Genomic DNA, 12517 nt, shown 5'->3' with positions numbered 1-12517 from the left:
CACTGCCTTTTTGGGATGATTACTTTAAGCTTCGACTTGACTGTGACGCGGACCCGTGAGCATGGCCCCTTCCGCCCAGTCGGAGAAGCGATTGCTCTGGCATCCACGATGGGAGAACAAGTTTATGGTCGGAGGAGGCTCTCAAATGACAATGTACGAATGGGCACCAGAAGAATCTGAAATTCGACATGTGACTTCACAAAATGACTTGCAGTTCATGAAGGTGAGTTCCCTACTCGAAAGACTTGACTCAACTCAATGTGATCTGGCCTTTTCATCTATAGTGTTTCGCTTGGTCTCCAGACCCTGCTTTTGACGATCTTTTTGCTGTCGGATCAGCTTCTGGACGCGTTGACCTCATTAGACTCGAAGCTACCAAAGTCGCCCGGAACAACGTCCTCTCAAGCGGTCCCGTCGTCACGCTTCCAGTCCGCAACACCCGGTCATGTAACGCCCTCGCATTCTGTAACACAGACCCCAACTACCTAGCAGTCGGCCTCGACAAAGTCCGAGGAGACTCCAGCCTCATCATCTGGGATATTCAATCCGCCACGCCCCTCCTCTCACCCTCCAGCCCCCCCAATTTGAATCTAACGGAAGACTCGGTACTAGAAGCGCGTCCGCAGCCTCGAATAGCGCGTGCTGAAGTCGGTCATCACAGGACTGACGGACGCGTGTTGCAGCAACATGCACCCACAGAAGTAGTCTCAGCCCTAGCCTTCCTCCCACAATCTACGCATATGCTGTTAGCTGGTATATCAGCGCGGTGGTTGAGGCTATTCGACCTCCGGAGCGCAGTCCCAGCAACTACTAATATCGCAACCAAAGTCTACGGCATAGCAACATCTCCGATCGACCCACACCAGATTGCATGTTGTGGAGATGGGATTATAACTGTCTGGGATGCAAGACGCCTCTTACATCCACTACTTATGTTTACAGAGAAAGACGCAGCTGCTGATGGTGCAAGACCACGGGCTGGGTCTGGGTCTTTTGTCAACCATATCGAGTTTTCTAGCTCGAGGAGGGGCGTGCTTGCAGCGCATGAGAAGGATTCGTCGTATGTGCGGTTTTGGGATCTGCAGCAGGCGCAAGGGAGTGAGAATAATTCCGATGGGGAGAGATCGAGGGAGTCGTCACAGACTCAGACTGCGAAGAGGTCATGGGCGCCTTGGACTGCTGGTGGTGCTGGGAATGGGAATGAGATGAGACATAGTAATGTGGAATCGCAGGAGGCGTTGGCGCTTGTTCTTTCTGATACGCACAAAAGTATGTGTTTTGCTTATTGGTCTTGTGTGCGTGTGTGCTGATGCGTCATTTTTTTGATTGAAGCGACGAGCTTTCGGAAACCACTTGCATCTTTCGCCCTTGTTCCGAGTAAGCGCGCGTTCTCGCTTACTTCGGAGGTTATGGTCGTCAATAAGGATGGGGATCTTGAACTTTATGCTGCATATGATACGCCGAAACAGGCGTCTTGGAGTGCACGTGGGGACCTTATCATCGGTGCTGGGTTGAGATGCAAGGTGTTCCCGGGCTTCGAGGACCGCGGAGTTCCACCGCAGCCATGGGATATACGTATTGAGGAAACTACAACTTCTCGGGGGCGTAACGAAACTGCAAGTCTGCCGGCGTTTGGGAGGGGTGACGAAGATGGGTTCCCGGCTCTGGAAGGCAAATCTGTGGAAGGCAAATCCACACCATCGAAGCCGATAAAAACGAGGACGTATAGTCCAGCTTCGTTCCGACACTACCCGCTCGACCAGTCTGAGCTGTCTGCATCGCCAAGTAGTGTTGATGCTCAAACCCCTGCGAGGGCTGAGGCTGTGCAGGAGCCCAAACCAAATGGTCTTCGACAAAGTGGAGAAAAGAGTTCACCGAAAGGGAAGACTTCACGGAGCGTGCACCAAGCAGTGGAGGATGATATCTCGATGATTATGCGTCGGCGCACCATTCGTGGATATGGGCTGGCAAACGTGAGTTGTATAATTCTAATATCATGTCATGTGGGTTCTGAGCACGGTTTTTCTTTCAGGCTAAGCATAACGCTCAAGTTGTACGGGAAGATCTTTGCTCAAATACAACGCTATCAGAGCTATGGGATTGGATACATCGTGCGTGCCATTAGAGGATCTACAATTCTGGATGTTCATCTTCTCCACAGATTCCCGTGAACTTGTATGCTCGCCGACGTCAAGATTACACGGTTATGAGTTCTCAAACCAAGGACTTCTTGGACTATGGGAAGGATTCGCACCGCTACCTCAAGTCTCTGAGTCGAGCGCATCATCTTTTAGCGTCCTTGACGGCCTTTTGGCGATACCTCAAATTTCTCCGGGAGATTCTAGTCTCTCTCCGATATCTACCCCTGCTGTGCTTGACCCTTTGACGCGAATGAGACATCCTCTTGATGATTTAGCATATGGGGATTTCACAGCTGCCGTTGCTGCACTATGTACTAGACGGACACCGGGTTTGGGACGTCCATGGAGACCCCCTGTCCGCAGCACAGAAAAGCTTGAACAGAGACAGTTTGCGTTGCATCTCTGCGGGTGGAGTATTGGAGAGGAGGAACTAAACCATGAGATTAAAAGGCGAATACGATTTATGTGTTTGTGAATTTGATTACTGAGCTTCTCATGTAGGTGGGAGAAGGAGGGGCAACAGCCAAGAGCGGCATGTTGGCTCGTTTTCATGCGACAGTATCAAAAGGCGCTGGAGCTGTTGATGCGGAGTATAGGTGCGACTGTCTCTCTTCGTCTTTGCTTTGTTCAATAATGACATGATATCCTAGATGAGATGCACAATCTCGTGTCCGGTACTCTTGTAGCACTTATCCCTAGCGCTGGAAGCACCCTATCTAACGAATTGCGCACCCACGCCGAACGTGTCATCGTCCGCCTTGAAGACCCATACTTCCGTGCTATGCTCATCCAACTTACCTCCAAGGACTGGTCCAAGGTTCTCGAGGAAGAATCACTTCCGCTGCGGGAGCGTCTTGCGATTGCATTCCAGTTTCTGGAAGACGAAGCGCTATCGTCCTACCTTACACGCACGATTGACCGAGCCCGTACACGCGGTGACATCGAGGGCCTCGTAATCACAGGGCTCACCCCCTCAGGTATGGACATCTTACAGAGCTATGTAGACCGCACAGGAGATGCCCAGACTGCTGCTATCCTCGCTGGTCAAGTGTGTCCTGCTAAGTTTCTTGACGCGCGAGCAGAGCGGTGGCTAGAGACGTATAGGGACTTGTTGGACGGCTTTAAGCTGTTCCATTACCGAGTTGCGTTTGATGTTGAGCGGGGGCAGATACTGCAAGAGGCAGTGTTGAATGGGGATTTAGCGCCGTTTGATTGGGCCCCGAAGCAGATCTTGATTCGGTGTAATTATTGCTCTAAGCCGATGAATCCTGTGTTGGACGAGACACAGAAGGGACGGGTGGGTGTTCTTGTTTTTGAATATGAGAAGTACTGATACTGGATGACTTGTTAGCCTACTGCATGCCCACACTGCAGTCGTGCTCTCCCGCGGTGTTCGGTCTGTCTGATGACACTGAGCATCGTCCCAGATTGTACGCGTGACGTTGGGCTCTCACAGTCGCAGGCCACTTACCAAGGTGATATCTTCTTTTGTGCATACACATGGGGAGCTGGATTGACTCGATGTCCTAGACACAATCGACGACGCAATTGTCATCTGCCAGACATGTCGACACGGTGGACACGCATCGCATATTCTTGATTGGTTCTTTGGTGAAGACGGTGCACGTTCCCGTGGCATGTGCCCTGTGGCAGATTGCGACTGCCACTGCGCAGATGAGTTTTAGTTTTTCGCTGTTTGCTGGGGCCTGAGCTCGGATCATTTGCATATGACCTTGAAATGGTGATCGGATGGGAACCTCTCGTTCTCTACGAGCGGATATACACATAACAGTGTCCAATAGAATGGCTTAGAAAGTACTGGATGCAAAGTATCCAGGGCATATAATTGTTGATATTATTATTATTTCAAGTAGACATGCTGATATAAGTACAGAACGCTATGCGTTAACTTGCTGATAGAGGAGCGAATAACACGTAACTAAAGATAGCTATCAGCCGTGTGTTGAGTATTGAGCAGACGAACAAGTAATATCATGTAGGGTTCTTGATGTTTTTTTTGCCTGATTGCTAATTCGTTCCGGTCATCGAGCAACATACAAGGGTTGCACAGAAATCATCCGATTGCACAATAGGAAACACACTCAAGGTGCTTCTCAAGACAGGCATGGAAGCCGATTATGATACTCCTCGACACGAGAGCGATGGAACTTGTCCAATCTTGCTAATGAAAGACAAACCCAATGACGTCTGAGCGATCCAACGGGACCTCTTCAGTAGAGCTGCCACCAATCGATGTCTTCTGTGTGATATTGCGAAGCGTACGACACTATCCTCTGAGTAAGGTCCAACATAGATAGGCTGGCAGAAATTAGAATAGTACTTGGAGAAAGCGGAAATGGATCGGACTATTTGAAAGACCGAATACAGATGCGGAGATGCACGTGGCGCTTGGTGTGCACAGCAAGTACTGTGAAGCTGTGGAGCACAAGGATAACGAATACATGCCTTGGCAGGCAACTTATACCAACACTTGCGCAGCCCTCTCGACCCCAAAAGCAAACATCCACTATCCCAGCTACCAGCCAGCCCATCTCGTGCTTGCGCGGAGTGAATCTGTGTCAGATTGTCCCAAGTAGGACTTTGCCGTGAGTGATACTCTTGTTGGGGGTAGGAAAAGCTGATACGAGGACAAGATAAGACCACTGACCGGCTGGTATTGAGGGATATCTCCTGGATACGTCGTCCTCAAGCTGTGCTGTCAGTCAGGATAGAATCCCCCTGGGTAGGACCTCTCGTAAGCAGTCCCTCCAGGAATTTCTATTGACATGCCAAAGTCAGGTGAAAATAGATAGACCAGTGAAACCACCCACTATTTATACCCCACAGGACAACTGATTCTGAAGCAACGATCTGCTCTCGCGCATATAGTCCACGAATCCCTTGATCGAGATCCCAAAACGCCCATCATGTCTTCGACTGCCGCTAATGTGAAAAAGACGTCAGCAGTAACCCCCTGCAAGACGATACGAGGCCATACTAAGGCAGTTAGAGGCGTTGCACACCTGCCCGGTGGGCAGCGCATTATCACATGTTCGAATGACAGCTCACTTCGACTATGGGACATAAAGAGCGGTGCACAGATAGGTAGCGAGTGGCGAGATGAAGGGGATGAGGCAGCAATGATTGCCATGTCGTTGTCTCCAAATGGCAAGACTATTGCCACTGGCAGCGGAAACAATGTCGGGACAGTGAGGTTGTGGGATGTCGAGACGGGGAAGGTTGTCGTCAAATGGACAGGACACACTGCTTCTGTGCAGTCAGTGTGCTGGAGTCCAAATGGTGGGCGAGTTGTGAGCGGATCAAACGACGGGACGGCAAGAGTGTGGGATGTGGAGAGCGGGGAACCAGTTGAGGGTCTGAATCCAATCAAGACAGGACACTGTCAGACATGTGTATGCGGTAAGATACTCACCCGAGGCATCAATGATGGCTACAGGAGGATACGATGAAGGAATCAAAATCTGGGACGCGATGACAGGCGAGCTGCTGTCCACGATCAAACTCGATCGGACAGTTTGGAGCTTAACCTGGACATCGGATGAAAAGAAGCTTATTGCCGGGTGCGGGAATGGCCCGATTAGGATATTCGACACTGCCACATGGCAGCAAATCGCTGTTCTGGAGGGTCACATAGATGTTGTCTTCTCCCTCACTTTATTTCCCAACGACCGCCTCCTTGCGAGTGCATCCTGGGATAAGACAGCGCGTCTCTGGTCTCTTGATACAAACCTCCAAATCGGGCCACCTCTTCAACACAAACATGAGGTCGAGTGTGCGGCCTTTTCCGCTGATGGAAAGCTGCTATCCACTGTAGGTTGGGATGATAAAAATGCGTATGTATGGGACATCCAAAACATCCTCAAAATAGCTGGACTAGAAGATCTCCTGTCTATACCTGATGTGAGTGCTAACTTGACTCCCACTCGCTATCTCATTCCCAATGGCTATCAGGCACAAAAATCTGGACTCAAAAACAAGGTATGTATCATCTTGCGACTTTTCAAGAATGAAACACGCTAATGCCCCACACGCACAAGCTATCAGATGTACGCTGTGTCTTTTTCTGACCTTGATATCGATCCTGATATCAGCATTCCAGGCTAATGCTACGCAACGTCAGCCCATCCGTCCAGCCCCACGTCAAGTGCCACCAGGCTTTTTCGATAACGTGCAAGACGGTGGTCTTGTGCGTTACCACTATTCACCTGCACTACTTTCTCTGATATTCATATTTTCAGTCCTCCAATACCCGCCATCTCCATCCTGATCCCTCTTCCCATCGCCGCCGCAGAGCTTTTCCACCATCCTGGGTATCACGTCCACGTGAGCTTCTCGCTCGCCTTCCCTCACTCTTCCACCATTCCCCACCCAACACCAATGGACTAAGCGAACCTCAGCAACATCCACTGGGACCTGGTACCTCCTCTCGTCGCAGTCCTCCTGTTGTCGACGTTCCTGCACTAGATGACAAGAAGGTATGTCGTTTGGGGGATGTGTTATCAATAGCTGGCGTCTCAAATTTCATATGCAGGCACTGTATGTTTCTCGGCGGCCGGAGCGAGCTAGCGACAAAGCAAAACGCGTCGACAACTCCAAATGGTGGGCTCGTGTTGTGCTGTTCCTCTGCTGTGTGTCTCCGCCCAACGACGACAGTCACTGACGGTGTTAGAACATGGACGATTAGATATCCTACTTTTGTTGTATTTCAGCGTTTTTCTGTTACCATTAATGACAATTATTGACGCCTCGCAGTCTAATTTATCGGCAATTTCCACTGGCAGAATGGCAGCATGCTGTCAACAACACTAGTACTATGAATCAGATCGCGTTGCACGAGAAACTCCGAGCCAACTAAAACATGACACATGTGCGCCTCACTACTAAGCCTCGAAATTATAGTCGGCTAGCTTGTGTTATGGTTAACGTTCATGAATACTCAATAACAAAATATCGACAGTATCGACAAGTCTAATGATCGGCGCCAAGAAATAGATGTATATATGTACACGATACAGGAAGCCAACTGCGAACATTTACGTATGTATGCTTAATATCAATCGTATCACAACACCCATCTCCCTTTAGCTTGCAACCCGGATGCCCACACTTTCTGCCAATCTGAATGGAGACACATATCACAACCACAAAAGGGCACCGGATGATCGGACACCGCAACATGAACGTCGTTCAAGGAAATAAAATCCTCGCCGGACACCGCAGCATCATCATCTTGCAACGAAGAAGAACCCTCTTCAGTGCCTTTGGACCCTCGTATCTCCGCGGGCCCACGCCGGCCCTTCACCATCGAACCAGGGAGCGTCAACACTTCCGCGTGTTGCTCCGCTCTCCTGCGATATTTAACCATGTCGAACGGGAGTTGGACTCGGGGGAAAACCAAAGAGACTCTTTCCAGCCTCTCGAACGAATTCCACGGAACGTACGACATCCACAGAGGCATAGCGTAGTTTTGAGGTCCAATAATGCGTTCAGTTCGCAAAAGGATGTGTACCAACGCATCATTCTCATCTGGAGGGAGGGCGATAAAGTGGGTGATGGATGCCAAGAAGGCTGATCCTGAGGCAAGCTTCGTCATTTCCCATGAGTCACAGCTCATCCTGGATAGCGTCAATGTTTTTGTGTTCCACGGAAGCGGCAAACTTCCATTGTCTATATTTTGGTCCATACGGGTCCATGCGAGCTCTATGCAGGATGTCAGGAGGTTTAGACATGAAAAGTAGATTGCGAGTGATGATGCGCCAAGGAGCACTGGAGCGATGAGCTCAAGGTCCGACACAGGCTCAGAGGTGAAGCTGCTGTCCACAGGAGCGTCTGAGGGACACTCATCCAAACACGGTCCGATCCAGATGTTGCGTACGTGAGGTGTGTACTCGAAGCGGAGAGCAGGATATGTTTGAGCGTATTCGTTTTGCATGCGTAGAGCACGCAAGAAAGCTGTCATGTTCTCAAAATCCAGTACTACGGTGTGCAACATTATAGGCAGTGCAAGGTGCCTAAAAATTCGGGAGACAAGACAAAGTTTACGAGCGGTCGCGTATAGATGCGTCGGCTCATAACCCTCGTCTTGAGTAAAGGTGGGCTTTGCAGCATATTTGATGATGATGGCGACGATCTCGGTGGGAAGGCCGTTAAATGAAGCTCGGGGGGTAATCTTCATGATGGCTGAATGATACAGAAAACTGCCTGAAGCAGCCTTTTAACACCTCGTGAACAATAGCAGAAGAAGTTCCACAGCAGTGGCCCAAGCTGGGTTAAAGTATGTGAACCACTATGACGGTCCATGCCAGATTCATTGTTGCATGTGGTCTGGTTCTATGGAAATAGTGGTTATTACGTGATGAAAATGTAAGACCTTGAGAGCCTACGTATACGAACTCGTGCGCCGCATGGCACAACTCTTATGTCATGGTAGTCGATTGTCGAGTTAGACTACTTCAGGGCAAATTCTATTACTGCTTGATTCGTGGGGCAGGTGGGACGTGAAGTAGAGTATGTAGTTGGCTTCTGTAAGTAGGAGATTGGCATGATCTAGTCCTGGGACTGAAGAGCCATTAAATGTTGCATACCTTCTGCTGATATCCATTTGGTACATGACAGCTGACAACATTGTCAGTGAGATAGAACGCGTGATATGTCGGCACGTGCATCGGTTATGGACAGCAGGTCCTCGAGGCCTGATGCTTTGAGGATGGTGAACATTTCACACATATGCATTTCGTTGCTACAAGTTTTGGTTAGCAGCTTTCCAGAGTCAGAGGAAATTGAAAAGCGACCTCATTTTCGTGTTGATCCAGGGGGGGTGGTCCAACCAGCTGGGAGGTTTGTGTTGAGGTTCCACACAGATGCGCTGTGTGATCCCCATGATGCACTTGTCAGAAGGCGGCTGTTCGAAGAGTCAGTGATTTCACAACAGCGATTTGCTACCACTGCGTGGTATGACAACTTGAAGGAAATAAGCTGACGTCTGTGTCAACTTTGTCAATAGGGATCGGCGTTGCCGATTTTCAACATATAATCCGTCAGATTTCGTCGCATGCTTGTGATTCAAAATGATGTGCTGGAATTGGGTCTTAAGAATTAATTTTGAGTCTGGATGCGGGCGTGAATTAACGTCGCGGTCGTGACGCGCCTGTGACGCGGCATGTGTGACGGGGCAAACAAATTCAACTAGTAGTGAAGTTCAAACAACTTCATATGTCATTCCAAACACTTTGAATCCTCGTTAATGATTAACATATGAGTGTCTGCTTGCGTACAGGCTCTAGAGTGTTGTATTCACTTCTCACCAATTTTACGGCTGGTGCTTGTCTTCTCAGGCTGACTCATGCCCTTCATTCCGCCTCCTCCTTTCTCCAAGGTTCCGAAACCCCAGCCCCTTCCCACCCAAATGAGGAGGGATGGATTGTAGGTCCCGGAGGACGGCTTCTCCTCCGGATCCCACCTATTTTCCACCCAGTGGTTTATGCTCCAGGTAACACGCTGGTGATAGCCAACAATACCGTACAGCTGGACTTGAGTGGTGTCGTACATGGCACATCATGGCACAAGTGTCGCAAACAGTAGTAGATTGCATTGTCTTTGCGGTCGTATGTGTTAATCGGACTTTAGGCATGTATTTTGTTAATCGACTGAAGATCTTTGCACATTTCACAGATTTCCTACAATCCATGTTGACCATTTTGCACTTTGTTTGTTCATCCCACTCTACTTAATTGCATCGGTCCACCAAAACATTTTAGGGCTGCACCAAGATTTTATTCACTACATTTACATACTGTCATCCGGTCGCTACTATACTGATTATGATTTCTTCCCCGTTTGCTTCCTGCAGGATAATTGTGCAAGCCAGAACTCGATGTGAACTTGAACCACCACTCGACGAGGGTCATTTTACCTCATTCAACTTCATCCTCTCTTCGTCAGACTTCATTGTCTGCTTTTCAAAGTGCAAAGTGGCGAGAAGAATGGAGTTCGGGGTGAATCATGGGGCAGGTATCCAACCGCAATAACAAATAAGTTCTACATCCATGATGTAAACTTTGTCAAGCACCAAACTATTCGCTCGTAGGAGCAGTTTGACCAGTGTCTTTGCATCCCAGAATTTTAAATGCATCTTCATCAAACCCGCCCGTCGCAATCTTCGTTCACTAGACTCATCACGTACCCACAGGCTTGTTCCCTGTCTTGACCTGGCACGGTCTTGGCGTTCTTTCAATTATACCAAACTCTTGCTGTCACTCCGTCGCAGGATCTGCTCGCCACTTGTTTGTAGCACCAGGCTGCTTCTCGTTGTATTTTGGTATCGGCATCAAGGACTTGGTTAGTTGCCAGACACGCCGGATAATCTCAGCTCGCTACTTGGTGCAAACACGGGTGCACGTGGGTAGCTACAGTCACAATAGAACAAGAAATAGGTTTGCCTAAACCTTTCAAATATACTTCAAAATACTATATGTTAAATAAATACCACGACGGATCCTTCACCGAATCCCTCCTTCCTGCGGACCGCTCAGCAAGCATTTCCCTACACAGTACTGCTAGTTGTTACACGCTCCTGGAAGACAATCGAAGTCATGTTAGTTTCTGCGTTGGAGTCGGCCACAAGTTTTGCGTGATATTCTCGAATACTAAGGATGAGGCGTGGTCCCAGCACAAACATCTGCACTCTCCATAAAATTTGAAGAGAACCAATGAGTGTTTGAGCTCCAATAGAATTTGAAGTCTACATAAATGATTAGCAGTGTTTACACGCAGATGTCAGCGACAGGTCAGCGCACCTTGAGCTCTGGAAAGAAATCAGCAAGCTGGAGGCATGAGACACAAACAAAGCTAGCACGTGCAGAACTTTAGCAGAAAAAGATAACGACATTCATGATACAAGCTCACCTTGCAAAATAAAGCACATGAGATTTTATCAGCACTCTGAAACAATCCCCGATGGTCGATCCTGTCAATGGGCCGAGTTGTCGCAGTTCACGAAAGTGTTTCACAGCAATCCAGACCGAAAGACACAGTGCGAGGACCTCCCAAATAGTGTTGAGCATCCAAACCATTGCAACCAGAAGCTGGTCGTCCCCTTCAAATCTATCATTGCACATATACGTGTCAGAGAATATCACCACCTCTGATTTTGTCCAATGAGTTGTGTCCTTCATGTCAACAAGTGAAGCTTACCCGCTACAGTATCCTTGAGCACGATTGCTGTGATTACTCCGCAGGGGATGTTAACAGCCAGAAAGATAATAACAAGGAAGATGAGCATCATGCTAGATCGCTGATACATGGCATGCAACCGAGAAATCATGATGACTGCAGCATGTTTCAGTCGAGTCAATATTACTGAGGTATGCAGCTAGGTAACTCACCGTCCAACATGGCAGTTATGACCACATTTGTCACATTCTTTGCATAGCTCATAATATTGCCTGAAACACCCGATTAGTTATCATCCTCATCTAGTATCAAACACTCCGACTCACACCTATGGAGTGATTATGTTGAGCCAAGTTGAATGATCAGAATCTTACTCACCCCTACAAATGAATATCAGATATTCATTGGATAGGAGCAAGATAGTTGTACAACACTCACCGCATCTGTCAGCGAGACAAATGGTATATTTTCTGCCAATGTGTGCCGCAGGTCAGACGAATAGAACGCGGCACATATGAAACATACCCAGCATAAACAAACTGATCGTGAGAGATAGTCGATGAGTTATTTGTATAGTGTCGATTTGTTAGCCTCGACACCTACATAAAATATGGTATTCCCATATAACGTGTCTAAAACATTTTGTAGTTAGTATAACCACGCTATAGCATAACATGAGGCACGAACAACTAAATATAGCACAGTCATGAGAGACCAGTGCTGCTTCTGTCGAGAATTCATTTTTTTCTTCTGATACGGAACTCTGTCACTCACCCAGATCAGTTCGATCTATGACACCATTCTTAGCGAGTTGACTGCCGAGGTGATAGCACCAACCTACCTCTTGTCCGAGTGTTAGCACTGGAAATAACATGAGGGTATCAGCGGTTTTCAAACACTGTCCGGCTCACTCCAATCGTATACTACCACGACGCCGGCGGCAACTGCAAAACCACAAGTCAATGTTAGATCTAGGCATCTTGATGCGACGAACCTATCCAATAGCTGGAAAAAACATTTGACAACCAACTGCCAGTATCATTCAAGACTACGGTCATATTGGAGGGATAGGTTGCGAGCGAGTGGAGGGTGTTGGGGTGTGTAATGATCTAGTGATCGTATTAAATATACCACTATTCGAATATTCAGCCTCGGTCGGCTCTCATACTATCGCCACAATTGGC

The 12517-nt window shown here is 48.4% G+C and overlaps 4 protein-coding genes across 4 annotated transcripts; 2 read left to right on the top strand and 2 right to left on the bottom strand.

Annotated features, from left to right (window-relative positions):
• The first annotated feature begins 14 nt into the window (after positions 1 to 14).
• HD556DRAFT_1412002 (uncharacterized protein) lies at positions 15 to 4092 on the top strand. The gene is made up of 9 exons (XM_041304195.1): positions 15 to 223; positions 285 to 1269; positions 1333 to 1973; positions 2033 to 2111; positions 2162 to 2591; positions 2643 to 2737; positions 2792 to 3438; positions 3493 to 3616; positions 3672 to 4092. Exons 1-9 carry the CDS (start codon positions 62 to 64, stop codon positions 3824 to 3826), a joined length of 3318 nt encoding a protein of 1105 aa, XP_041154412.1. The 5' UTR covers positions 15 to 61; the 3' UTR covers positions 3827 to 4092.
• Positions 4093 to 5439: 1347 nt separating this feature from the next.
• On the top strand, positions 5440 to 6988 carry HD556DRAFT_1003037 (WD40-repeat-containing domain protein). Its single transcript, XM_041295840.1, has 6 exons — positions 5440 to 6062; positions 6114 to 6140; positions 6200 to 6208; positions 6262 to 6348; positions 6401 to 6637; positions 6694 to 6988. Exons 1-6 carry the CDS (start codon positions 5586 to 5588, stop codon positions 6820 to 6822), a joined length of 966 nt encoding a protein of 321 aa, XP_041154411.1. The 5' UTR covers positions 5440 to 5585; the 3' UTR covers positions 6823 to 6988.
• Positions 6989 to 7085: 97 nt separating this feature from the next.
• HD556DRAFT_1002952 (uncharacterized protein) lies at positions 7086 to 8581 on the bottom strand. Its single transcript, XM_041295839.1, has one exon. It carries the CDS (start codon positions 8335 to 8337, stop codon positions 7225 to 7227), a length of 1113 nt encoding a protein of 370 aa, XP_041154410.1. The 5' UTR covers positions 8338 to 8581; the 3' UTR covers positions 7086 to 7224.
• A 1759-nt stretch (positions 8582 to 10340) lies between these two features.
• Positions 10341 to 12422, bottom strand: HD556DRAFT_1002453 (uncharacterized protein). Its single transcript, XM_041295838.1, has 12 exons — positions 12328 to 12422; positions 12175 to 12277; positions 12108 to 12122; positions 12021 to 12059; positions 11937 to 11965; positions 11859 to 11872; positions 11768 to 11803; positions 11546 to 11605; positions 11355 to 11489; positions 11067 to 11304; positions 10958 to 11009; positions 10341 to 10902 (listed from the first exon to the last, which is right to left on the bottom strand). The coding sequence occupies exons 2-12, from the start codon at positions 12205 to 12207 to the stop codon at positions 10705 to 10707; spliced, it is 849 nt and encodes a 282-aa protein (XP_041154409.1). The 5' UTR covers positions 12208 to 12277; positions 12328 to 12422; the 3' UTR covers positions 10341 to 10704.
• Between the last annotated feature and the right edge of the window lie 95 nt (positions 12423 to 12517).

Source organism: Suillus plorans (assembly GCF_016647745.1).
Source record: "Suillus plorans strain S12 chromosome Unknown HD556scaffold_85, whole genome shotgun sequence".
Lineage (NCBI taxonomy): Eukaryota > Fungi > Basidiomycota > Agaricomycetes > Boletales > Suillaceae > Suillus > Suillus plorans.
Note: the sequence above shows the minus strand (reverse complement) of the source record. Positions and strands in the feature narration are given on the sequence as shown.

Excerpts from the sequence above, each read along its gene's own strand:
- HD556DRAFT_1412002 (XM_041304195.1), top strand. The coding sequence starts at position 62 with ATGGCCCCTTCCGCCCAGTCGGAGAAGCGATTGCTCTGGCATCCACGA. Across the intron at positions 224-284 it reads ATGACTTGCAGTTCATGAAG|TGTTTCGCTTGGTCTCCAGA; the intron begins GTGAGTTCCCTA and ends TTTCATCTATAG. Across the intron at positions 3,617-3,671 it reads GTCGCAGGCCACTTACCAAG|ACACAATCGACGACGCAATT; the intron begins GTGATATCTTCT and ends TCGATGTCCTAG.
- HD556DRAFT_1003037 (XM_041295840.1), top strand. The coding sequence starts at position 5,586 with ATGATGGCTACAGGAGGATACGATGAAGGAATCAAAATCTGGGACGCG. Across the intron at positions 6,349-6,400 it reads ACGTGCAAGACGGTGGTCTT|TCCTCCAATACCCGCCATCT; the intron begins GTGCGTTACCAC and ends TCATATTTTCAG. Across the intron at positions 6,638-6,693 it reads CTGCACTAGATGACAAGAAG|GCACTGTATGTTTCTCGGCG; the intron begins GTATGTCGTTTG and ends TTTCATATGCAG.
- HD556DRAFT_1002952 (XM_041295839.1), bottom strand. The coding sequence starts at position 8,337 with ATGAAGATTACCCCCCGAGCTTCATTTAACGGCCTTCCCACCGAGATC.
- HD556DRAFT_1002453 (XM_041295838.1), bottom strand. The coding sequence starts at position 12,207 with ATGTTATTTCCAGTGCTAACACTCGGACAAGAG. Across the intron at positions 11,606-11,767 it reads CTCGCTGACAGATGCGGTGA|GCAATATTATGAGCTATGCA; the intron begins GTGTTGTACAAC and ends CGGGTGTTTCAG. Across the intron at positions 11,490-11,545 it reads CATAACTGCCATGTTGGACG|TCATCATGATTTCTCGGTTG; the intron begins GTGAGTTACCTA and ends AACATGCTGCAG.